Source organism: Lynx rufus, unplaced genomic scaffold (assembly GCF_022079265.1).
Source record: "Lynx rufus isolate CCGP_SWC_20201006 ecotype Redwood Valley unplaced genomic scaffold, mLynRuf1.p SCAF_13, whole genome shotgun sequence".
In the NCBI taxonomy this organism is placed as follows: domain Eukaryota; kingdom Metazoa; phylum Chordata; class Mammalia; order Carnivora; family Felidae; genus Lynx; species Lynx rufus.
The window spans coordinates 58,072,800-58,085,172 of NW_025814827.1; the positions used below are offsets into that span (position 1 = coordinate 58,072,800).

At 30.9% G+C, this 12,373-nt stretch overlaps 1 protein-coding gene across 1 annotated transcript in view; it reads left to right on the forward strand.

Annotated features, from left to right (window-relative positions):
- The first annotated feature begins 218 nt into the window (after positions 1 to 218).
- MIPOL1 (mirror-image polydactyly 1) overlaps positions 219 to 12,373 on the forward strand; it is a 239,146-nt gene continuing 226,991 nt past the window's right edge. The window contains exons 1-4 of the mRNA XM_047074696.1: positions 219 to 279; positions 399 to 618; positions 2,023 to 2,158; positions 3,470 to 3,575. Coding sequence (XP_046930652.1) covers positions 219 to 279; positions 399 to 618; positions 2,023 to 2,158; positions 3,470 to 3,575 — 523 coding nt within the window. The remainder of the gene's footprint in view (positions 280 to 398; positions 619 to 2,022; positions 2,159 to 3,469; positions 3,576 to 12,373) is intronic.

The following is a 12,373-nucleotide window of genomic DNA, read 5'->3' on the forward strand; positions in this document are numbered from 1 at the left end:
CTTTGCGTATCGCATCCTATTTTTTGAAATCTAGAAAAGAAATCTAGAAAACAGTGCCCCTAAATCTGTGTTTCTCAGTTTTGGTTGGATGCTGAAGTCATTTGGACACTCTGACACATTTTGATTTAATTAATACAAGATGTGGTCTGGGCTAAGGATTTCTAGAAACTCCTCAGGTTATTTCAACCTGAACTGAAGGTTGTAAACCACTGCCCTAAATGCCCCCACCAGATGTGGAAAAACCGCTGTACGTTCCTGATTACAATAGGAGTAAGACTAGTAAGTACATGTTTAAAGTTATGAGAGCACCTATTTCTACAAAAATATTCATTTCAATGATTTAATATGTAGCTATGGTATTTCACGTATCATTTGTTTTTGTTTTGTTTTAAATACAGAGATAGCCCATAGTTACCTTGAACAAGAGACTACAGGGAGAAATAAAAGTACAGAGCCAGATGAGCAACCAACTGTGAATTCTAAGGAAAGCATGCATCAGAAATCCAGTGAATTGGTTAATGAAGCCACCTGTGAGGACACAGAACTGCCAGGGCAGAGATCAAGGAATTTTCCTTATCCAGGTGATGAGACAGCTGACTGCACTATTGAAAAATCCAAGTGAGTGCTGGCAGCCTTAGATTTAGAAAGTAAGATTGAGAGAACTCTTTCTTCCTCCCTCCCTCCCTGCCCCATTCGTCTCTCCCTTTTTTCTTTTTGGCTTCAGCTACATTGGACATATCATTAACTTATTAGAATTTGGGCTGTCTACCAGAGTTTTCTACTGTTTTCATTATGTTGATAGAATGGATGTAGATTGTTAAGTGAAAAAGCATAAGGTGAGTTTAAATGAAGGCCATGAGATTTTATTCCTTCTTGTTGAATATTATTTTCTGTGACCTTTCATTTTGGATCTGGAAATAACTGTTAAGTTGACATAAATGGGAAATTATTCATCAGAGCCAAAAAATGGCAACTGTAGGACAAAATAAGCCCAAAGATGTGTTTTGGCTTTGATTAGCGTGATTTTTTGTTTAAAGGAGTTTGATTACTTTTAGAAGGGCCTTGTACTTTCCCATTTGCCTTCTTTATTATTTTCCATTCTACAGCTTTTACCATTCACCTTACCTACTTATCCCATGACGGGATTTGAATTTGTGACCCCTGTGACTTTTACCTCTATGGGATTAAAGTACTTCCATAATTTTTGAAAATACTGCAGAATTACTGCATAGGGGCATAGGGTTAGGGATGAATGAAGAGGTGGTAAACATTTTATAACCATGTGGGAAAAATAAATAGTAGAGACTGGTCTAAAGCCAGAGTATGAAATATCTTAATATAATTGCAACAGAAGGTATACATGGTAGGTAGAACTGCACTGACTGTCCCAGACCTCCCTGCTTAATTGCTTCTTAGAGACTCTAAAGTTTACCTATGCTTACAAGTTTAATATAATGCCTTCAAAAAATAGTCCATCTCTTTCCCTTCCTTTATACTACCTGCTGGCAAGTCGATACTGTCCTCAAATAGCATACAAAATGTCAAAAAAATTATTTACCATTAAATGTTACAGGAATAGGTTTTCAGTTTTGTTTTGAGTTTAATAACAAAAATATGATATTCTGTCAACCACACTGAAAAAAGTATGATTCTTTCCATTTTCAGAAAAGTGAGATATGTATCTAGAGTCCTGACCAAAAGTATAAATTGAATTATTCACATCCCCTAAAATCTGAATTCTTTACGTATACTTAACAATGAATTTCTATAGAAATGACTAAATGCTTTCCACAGATTTAGTTCCCTCAGTTGATAGATTAACGACTCTGTGACGTTGATATATTCATTCTTTTCCATCCATGTATTTTCTTAACAGTATATAACAAGAGAAATTTAAAACTAAGTAACTTTATATATTATTGTTAACATTAAATTGGTTTCCCTCATTTGAAGTGTAAAATTATAGATTCCGCATGGTAGAAATCATATATGTATATAGTTCAATAGTTTTTTTTCTTACAGCATTATGGAACATAGAGATCATGATTTGCATTGTGAGTGTACGATCCCTTGTCAAGTTACTTCAGACTTAGATAAAGAGAAGACAATAGCATTTCTTCTAAAAGAATTGGACATTCTCAGAGCAAGCAATAAAAAGGTACAATATAGAAAGTCTGATAATTGTACAGTGTGCTTTTAGCTGTTGACCTTATAAGTTTGCTTTGTTGCCCATCATAATTCAGTTTCATCATGTACTTTTAGCCTTTCATGGTAGCTTTATGTTGTTGCCATACCATACCATACCATCAGAGTATGATTGTATTGAGAGATTGGCTATCAAAAGCAATTTCTTTACTTTCCTGCCTTGCTGGCCTGTGATATCACTTCTTTTTTCATCAATCTGTAGTACCCTGAGTAGGTACCTTAAAAAAAAAAAAAGATTCATTCAAGTTTTAACGGTAGTAAAAGTTTACTTCAGTATTACAGAAAGTGAGAAATACAATGAATGATTTCATGTTACTTAACTTTTTTTTCTTAGCATCTGTGCCCTGTATTTCATGTCAATAATATATGTGATTAAATTTTGGCAATACCGTCACATTCCTTGTGTTATATACTGCTACATTTTGTCCAGTCCAGTTTGTCATGTCATGTGTCTTATCCTTACTGACTCTTTCTAGTTATATTTCTTTGCACATTTAATAATGTTATTAAATAATGTTCGTTTTCTATACCTTCTGTTTTTTTAACCTCTGCATACCTCTACATACTTTTCTGATTTTCATATTCTAGTTTTTGACCTAATCAAACTGAAGCATGCTGTTAGAAATGTTGATCATATCTGATTGAAAACAACACAAATGACAAACAATTGAGGAGTTCTGTATGAAAGTAGGAGATATGTTCAGTATTTTCATTTAGTAATTATTTATTACATGCCAGTTATAAATCAGGTGCCAGTGCCGATTTAAATAGAATATGATGGGATAGCATTCTCAAAGGAGATTTGTTTCACATATTAAGATTATTATCTTAATTAATTTTGTTTCAAAGTATTAGAATTACTAAGAGAAGCTGTAAAGCTGTTGTTTTTTTATTAGGGTAGTGCCTTCCAAGTCTTTTGCTTTAAGACAAAAGAACAGATCAGATTGCTTTTTGCAGTATTTTTAATAATTGTGTCATTCCCTCTTTAATTTCATTTGCCTATAAATACACAAGTGTATATCAAAATGTTTCTATAATTTCTCTATCGTTATAGGTAATTAATTATTACTTTAAAAATAGCTTAAAATGTTAAACATTGTGGGATTTCTTCCCCCCCCACCCCCACCCCACTTGGACTTATGTATTTAGGCAGTTAAATGTAATAAGTAAGGGTTTAGAAAAAATAACTTTTACTTTGGGATTAATTATATTTCTGTAAGAAATTTGTCGAATAAGAAACTATGTTTCTTTCAATGTGTTTTAGCTTCAAGAAGAACTGACTAAAGAAGATAAGGAACATAGAAAACTAAAGCTTAGGCTGGAACTCCAGGAGAAAGCAACAGAAGCTCATATTGCTGAGAAGACAGCAGGTATAGTAGACGAGTATTAAGAGAGTTATTATATGATGTGGCTCAGTGAATACTAGCATACTAGCTTATTTGCCAAAGGAGGGGAGGCTCTTTTTTTTTTTTTTTGGCTGCATAGAAAATAGGTGGCTTTAACATCCTGGTACTGGTATTAGTGAGAGCTTTACCTGTATTCATACTGATTTGGGCATTAAATGCATTGTTAACACCATGTCAATCCAATCACAAAAAGGTTGTTTGTTTTGTTGGAAGGGCCTGAACAAACAAGGGGAAATAATGATTACCAGTGCCTCTACCTTTCAACCAGCAGTTCAAATACCACTTATTGTTTTAGCTCCTTGAGAGGAAATACTTCTCTTTTGTGTGAGGATAGTCATATATTCATTGCCAATGGAAACCTACATTTGATTCAAAAATCTGTTTTGTGCAATTAATAAATTTTCATCTGATCATGTGGATGATGATGGAGATAATGTTTTCACTGAGAAGATTAAAATGAAAGGTTGCCAGAGTTTAAGATTATAAATGACTGCCTTAAATATGTTTTGGAGTCTATCTTTACTCACAAGTCTTTGTAAGGAAAAAATTTTTAAATATATTTATGATATGTTACAGATAAGTTCAGATGATTCTCAATAGTTTGTGACTCTTTTGCTCACTGTTTTATGTTAAGGAGAGAAATTTCATAGTATAATAGAAATTAACATGCAGAGGCATTTTAGAGATTACTTATTTAACATTTTTATATCAATTAGAATGATTTTTAGAAATTATTTTGTGATTAGTTTGAGGCTATGTTAACCTGGTTGCATATATGAGAGAATTCTGGTTTTTTAGGTCAGAGACATTCACAGGTATAGCCTGTCTTTAAAATGTTATTATACAAAATAGAACTGAGCATCACTATGAATATATAACCAAAATTACCATAAATAAATACTCCAACTAAAATAATAGATGGTTGTTTTTCTGTACTGTTAAACTACCATGAATGTTTTTTCTTTTTTAATAGAGAATGTGGGACTAATATATTTTAAGGAAAAATAACCATGTGTTAATAATGAATAATTCAAATAAAAACTTAGAACAATTTGGAAGTTTGTTGGCTTTTTATAATCATATATACGCTAATTACTAGGAAGATATTATAAGTACATTTGTTTAAAGGTGTTGTATAGCTTTGCATGTGTCTTGCAGGAGTAATTTGATAAGATTTAGGGCATTTTGATTTACTGAAAAGCATAAATTAATATGTTTGCATTGATCACTTTTATCTTGGAGGTGAAATCTCATTAAGCAATATTATCTACTCTTAAAACTTTTGTATGATAATAGCTAATCATATACTTCAAATATTTACTTATTTGTATATACTTAAGGCTTCCCTTTGACTAAATAGTACGAATCATGCATGCATACAATGGAAAGAATTTGATTGCTTTATGATTCTTGTTAATCAAATATTTCTCATTAATTATACAATATTATTTTAGTAAATGTTAAATATTTGAGATGTTTAGTATTTTTACAGCCTCCTAAGTTGATGAAAATAGCAGTGCAATCTAGTTAAAAGAGATACATCCAACCACTTAGTTATAAAAATGACACAAAATGAAAATCCTCTGAAATTTTTTTAAAGTATAAATTTTCAGTGTGTATCTTTTTAATGTTTCAGTTCTATCTTATTAAAAAAGATTAAAGATATTTTACTTATGACATTAGAGAGAGTCATCATTGTGATATGTCAAAATTAAAAAAAAACACTGAATTGCTTAAGAATTCCATTGGCTTGAAACTGTAAGAAATTCATTAACTCTTGCTAGACTTATTATTTTTTTCATATTTTCTCATACGTATGGTCTTTAGTAGCTTATTTTCTACCCAACTGGTATCAGGTGCAGTCAAAAAGCAAAACACAACAACAAAAACTGTGTCAGTACCTTAATAGATAAAGAGGAACATTATAGGAATATGATTACATGTGATAAATGTGTTCTTTAGTGTCATGTGAAAGGACAGATAACCCACATAACAACAGCAAAAAAAAGTCCACACCAGTATTGATGTTTGTTTCTGTCATGGCTCATTTTTATATTCAAAATAAAAAGTGTATTTGGTAAAGTATATTATAACTATGACACATTTATGTATTATAGTGTACTTAAGCAAAGTATAATTGTTTAAAAAAAATCAAGATATTACACATTAAAAGAAATACATGCAAAAACATCTCAAGTAAACATTGAAAATTGCAAATAAGATATAAAAATATATGTTTATAGATTTTTCAAATGTTAGTTAAAATATGAAGTACTCTAAGGAAATAGCCATTTCCTTATAGTGCATGACATAAAGATTTATATTAAGGATATCCATACTAGTGTTAGTTATAATAGCCAGAGAACTAACATCAATCAGACAATAAGAGAATGGTTAAATAAGGTATGTGTATGCTGTGAGACATTATATGATAACTGAAAACTGTTGCTAAATATTTGGTGATATGAGAAAATCTTCATGATTTAATGTTAAGTGAAAAGTAGGGGGGAAACTGCATTTATAATATAATTTTGTTAAATCTATGTGTACACGTACATTATATGAAACGAGGCAAATTTATTTGTATTATTAATGGATATATTAATGTTTCAATTAATGGTTTTCTGCCTTTTCAAGTTTTATACAATGATCGTGAATTAGATTTAGTATTTGTACTCGTATGATTACATATTAGTATTACTGATCACTAAGGAAGTGATTTTTTTTAATAGTTACTTTCTGATCTTCAAATAATTCCTGTGATATGTTTGATACATAACGACCACGTGAACCAGTTTCATGAAATTTATATGACGGCTGTGATCAAATTTGCCATTTTACCTAAGCCATTTTTGTTTCAGATTTTCTCCTTATTTATTTGCGTGTCTTTGTGTGTTGTATAAGTTACATATGTATTAGTCTATTTTGTCTTCCCACCTGATTAAATATAAGAATGAGAGTCTGGTACAGTCAAAAAACCACATGAAACAAAGGTGCCCAGTTCTTTGTGAGGCACATTGAAATAATGGGAAGACCAAAAGCCGTAGAATCAGACTGACCCAGGTGCAAATCACAGCTTTGATACTTATTAACACCAATTGTGCGCCTTTGGGCAAGTTACTTATGAGCTTCTCCAGGTTTACTTTCTGCCGTGTAAAATGTGAATATTAACTAACTTACCAGATTATTTTAGGGATTATAGATAATGTACAAAAGCACCTAATATATAACTGGTACTCAGTAAGTTGTAGCTAATAGTAATATTTATTATTTTATCTCTATACAATTCTTAAATCTTTGATAATATCAGAAGTCATAAAGAGACTTTTGTTCTGTTTAGGTTTTAATTAAAAATACATCTTACTTAAATGTGAATCCAAAATAAAAGAATTGGGATACAAAAGATATGGGCTTTAATCTAATGTGTACCAATAATAAACCTTTATGTAGACTGTTAAAATAATATCAAGCTTATTTCCGTTACTTCCCTGTTGGTTTTTATATACTACAAATACTGTCATTCAAACTGACATGATTTCATGCAGTTTTGAAACCCCGTTGTGTCCTCTATTGTGATAAAATCTCAAATGGTTGACTCTCTTGTCTTCCCCTTCTTTTTTGACATCACCACCAATACTGTTTTTATTTGGCACTTTATAGGAGCTAAGCTAACTCTTTTAAAATTTAACCAAGAAGTATTTATTGAAGGGCCATTGTGTGCTAGGATTGTTTTAGGCACTGAATATACACCAGCGAAGAAGACAGATTTGGGATTTCAAACATTTCTTTTTGACTGTATTCACTTTTCACTCATAATACACTATAGTAGGGGTTAAATGTTCAGAGTTTGGAATCAGACCTTTGTTCTAATCTTTTTCCACTTATCATGTATAAGTGACAGACTCACTAAGCTTTGATTAAAACTTATTTTATAGGTTGCTGTGACATTTAAGTGAGATAATGTGTATGAAGTGCTTAACCCATAAAAAGCACTCAGTAGATAAGATGAGGATGTTATCATCTTGTTTTCTCAAGATTCCTTGATTTAATAGAGGGTATATTCAAAGTGTACTTGTAATATAAGTAAACTATCCCATAAGTATTTGTATATGCTTTTGTTTCACAAGGGATTGATATTCATTTCTTTTTTAAAAATAATTCATGAGGGTTTTTATTAGTTCATTTATCCCACAGTTTTCAATTTTCCTTTGATTTTAAGATTTAACTGTATTTAGGTGGCTTGGAAATAAGAACATATTTTTAAAATCTTTTCATTAAAGAAAATAAAGGAAAAATACATAGTAAGTAGGTCTTAATTTTGCAAAAGCTGAAATGACTAGCTCATTCCATATGTGTTACCACTGCAAAAAATTTATCTCATAGGAGCTATTTAAGACTTCTTACTGTGTTTTAACTCATTAAATTGTACATGTGGATAAGATTATTTGAACATTATTGACATATATGACCTTTAAATAGTAGGGGATATTTTAGAGAAGCGTAGCAGAAACATTGACTCTCTATTTTTTAGTTAAGTATTTCTTCTCAACTAAATAAAATGATGAAACCACAAACACTTCAAAATTTGTTTTACCTAAATTGAGTTTGACAGTGAGATGTAATATTATATGGCCTGTTGCAAACATTAATATACTCTTAGGTCCATGATGTAGTTACATTTAAAAAAATAACTTGTTCAATTAAACCTGTTTTCCCAAATAGGCTCAGTGGGCATTATGTAGAGTGTAATATCTCTTCATTTTTATTCCTGTATTATGCCTGCAGTATACAGATAATGTTCAAATTTTACACATAAAAATATTTCATTTTCTACATTGTTTTTAAAATACATTTCTTTAAAAGCCTTATTTTTTTAATTTCTTAAACGCTCACTTGAGAGTCTCTGCTTTATATGTTAGTTATTTTTCTTTCTTGCATGTCATCCATTAAAGATTAGCTGTGGAAGGTTGGAGCATGGAGAGATTATGAATGACAGAACAACTCCTGTAGAATAATAATCAGTTTTTGGTATTTAATGCTGTTTGACTTTTGCAGACACATTTCTTATTAACCTTTGGTACAAAGAGAAATCCAGGTTCCTGATATCTCATGGAGAAGATGAATTTGAGATCCTCTTCCAATTAAACTGAAATAAGGCCAATATTGGGTTTTAGCCAAAAGAACTCCTTAGTTCCTAAGTCTTGTGTTTATAAATCTATCCATCCATCCATCCCTCCATCCATCCATCCATCTATCTTAGTTACATTTTACATATAATTCATTACTTAGCTTGCTGTACTGAATCTGCAAGCATTTAATCTGCTTTTTTGCTTTACACATAGATTCTTTTCTCTGCACCCAAATTTAGACTGATATTTTGTAAATAAAAAAGATACATATATTGTCAAGCTCTTATTACACGGAATTTTCATTTGTTTTTGGTAGGAAGGAGAGGACTTTAATTGTGATTGCCTAAAGTTCAGAACATAGAATCCCTGAAACTTACAACTTAAGTCTTCTATTCAGGTTAACGTGTAAATGTTCAAAGTATAGATCTGTAACTACCATTACAGCAAATACATTAAGACACCACAACTAATAAACATGAAAAAATACGAATTGTTGTATAATAGAAAATATTTACATTGTTCTCTTCAAAAGAGTATTTAATACTGTATACCATATCTCAGGTGATATTGACCATCTAATGATTAAGAACAAGAGTGAGTTCTATATATCAGAAGAATAGAAAACAATATATTTACTTTTAAAAAGTAATACATGTTAGAATACTATTCTGTATAGACAGTGGTCATTACTAAAATGTGATAGCCTTTAATCTAACACTGAAATGCATTCACTGTATTACAATACAACATTATATATTTATATCTATATGATCTTTTAATTTGAAAGGAAAAAGGATTTCAAGTTTCAGATAAAAACAAAAAGGCCCATCTCTGTGAAATATAGCAGTTAGAAATATCGATAGGTAGAATGTTGATTATATTATTATCTTTGGCTGCAGAATCCTGTGAGTGTGAATCAGGATTAATTATGAGTGCCAAGTAAAATAATGTTTGAGGGTGGAGTATGGCCAATTTTGTAAGCTCTCTCCCTAGGAAAGTTGCAATTTTTCTGGAAAAAAACAAACCAACAAAATAAATGTTGAGTAAACAGAGAAACTGTTATGCATAATAATAAACAATTGAAATATTTAATTAAGTGTGCTACACTATGAAATTTAGCATGGTGTCAAGTATTTGAGGACATGTCATAATTAGTTATTTAAAACAAAAATAACAGGGACACCTGGGGGGCTCAGTTGGCTAAGCATCCAACTTTGCTCAGGTCATGAATTTATGGTTCATGAGTTCGAGCCCTGCATCAGACTCTGTGCTCACAGCTCAGAGCCTGGAGCCTGCTTCAGATTCTGTGTCTCCATCTCTCCTTGTCCCTCCCCCACTCGCATTGTCTCTATCTCTGTCTCTGTCTCTGTGTCTCTCAAAAATAAATAAAATTTTTAAAAAATAAAACAAAAATAACAAAAAATTTTCAGAAAATGATTCTTAAGACTTTTTCCATATGTTTAATTTTGAAGAGCAAATGATCTTGGAAAAACTTTAGATAGCAGTTATATTTTATAGAATTTTCATATTGGCATTTATTAAAATTTAAAGTAGACATTCTATGCAGAAAGTAAGTTAAGTACCTCTTAAAATTGTACTTTAAAAGTGCATAAAATAATTGATACTGGTTTTTTTTTTTTTAATTTTTTTTTTTCAACATTTATTTATTTTTGGGACAGAGAGAGACAGAGCATGAACGGGGGAGGGGCAGAGAGAGAGGGAGACACAGAATCGGAAACAGGCTCCAGGCTCTGAGCCATCAGCCCAGAGCCCGACGCGGGGCTCGAACTCACGGAGCGCGAGATCGTGACCTGGCTGAAGTCGGACGCTTAACCGACTGCGCCACCCAGGCGCCCCAATACTGGTTTTAATACTTCTGGGATAAGCTTATCTCTTTCACATTAACAATTTTAGTTCTGTATTCATTGTTTTAATGTAAATAGCATATTCTTAGAAAGTGTTCTTATATACTCTGAGTTTTCTGTACTAAATACATGTATATAATAATTCAGAGTTTTCCAAAAAAATCCTTATTTTATAGTTTTGCTACTAAAACTCACTATTTGTGTGATTTTTAAAATTAATCTTTAGCAGTTGCTATACTGTTGATAAGTATAAATGTATTAGCAACTTTACAGAAGAAAATTTTAAAACATTAAGAGCTTAAGAAGCTGATTTTTAATGTAGTAACCATACTTCTAGGAATTTTGCTCAGTAATTAGCTATGTATATACATAGAGATTTATGTACAAAGATGTTCATTACAGTACTATTTATATGGTGAATAGTTGGGAACACTGTAAAATCTAATACTAGGAGCATCTTAGTTCTGTCAAATACGTCATCTCCAAATGATAAAATCCCATGTACTATTTCATATTTTTAAAGAATACTTAAGAATAGAGGAACATATTCTGTTTGAGTATACACACACAAAAAGTTATAAGACTATGGAAAATATTTCTGTCTGTATTTTTACAATGAACCTGTATTTTAATTATATTTATGAAATTATCATATAAAATGTTGACCATTCATATATAGTTCTGGAAAAACTTAATAGTCTGACCTGTAAAAGGAAGACTAGATGATCAAACTACTTGGAGTAGGTTGGTTAATTTTCTATTGGTATAGGGGTTTACCATCTACATTTAAATTTCCAACAACCAATTTATACAGAGAGAGAAATCACAATTTTTAAGGAGATTAAAAGACATAGTAATGTTTTTGGTTCTACAATGTGGTGGCTTCATAAAACACTATCATATTCATAAGGAATCCACTTAACAAGTAAAGCAATAACAGATATGCAGACAATCTGAAATTCTTTTAAATATAATAAAGATCTGTCTTTTATAAAACTGTTATCTATATTTATTGCTTAGAATTTTGGAACATGAATTGCAATCATTGCTTATTTTACATGTTTCAAGTCCTGATGATTTCTTTTTCCCTCTCTTTAGTTCAGCCTTTTCTATTTATATAACTACCTTGAGGATATTAACAAATGGATTCTTTTTCTTGGTAAATGTCTATTCTCCAAATTATGTTATTTAGAGAATCATGATCCAGTGTTTAAACTAGCATGTTTTCCAACATACTGTCTCACTTCTATTGTGTTTTAAAAGTAGTATGAGATGTGTAGAATATGGGTTTGTCAATAGACTTGGGTTCTACTAAGAAAATATGTACTCTGTCTTGACTCAATAAACTCATACTTAGTATGGTTCAGCTTCTTCATATTTACTCTTGCCCATATTAGAAAACAATTAGCTTACTAAACAAATTTGAGTATTTGGTGTTGAGGGGGGGTGATCCTCTCTGAATCTTTCTTGAATTTGTCTAAGAATTATAGGATATTTGATAACCATGTTTAAAAATGGAGATATCCAAATATTATTGTAAACACCCAATGATTTGTTTTACCTACAATATAAGTATTTTACTTGGTTGGCTTACATAGTAGCTAATAATATTTGTTAATGTAATTTAACTGCTGTGAACCTTTACTGAACAAATATTGAAATTTATTCAAGTCAAAGAAAGAGAATCTCTAATGACTTTTGTTAAAGCTTCTATTTAATAGTTAAGGAGAAAAGTTTGTATGACATACGAGATGCAATTAACAGTAGA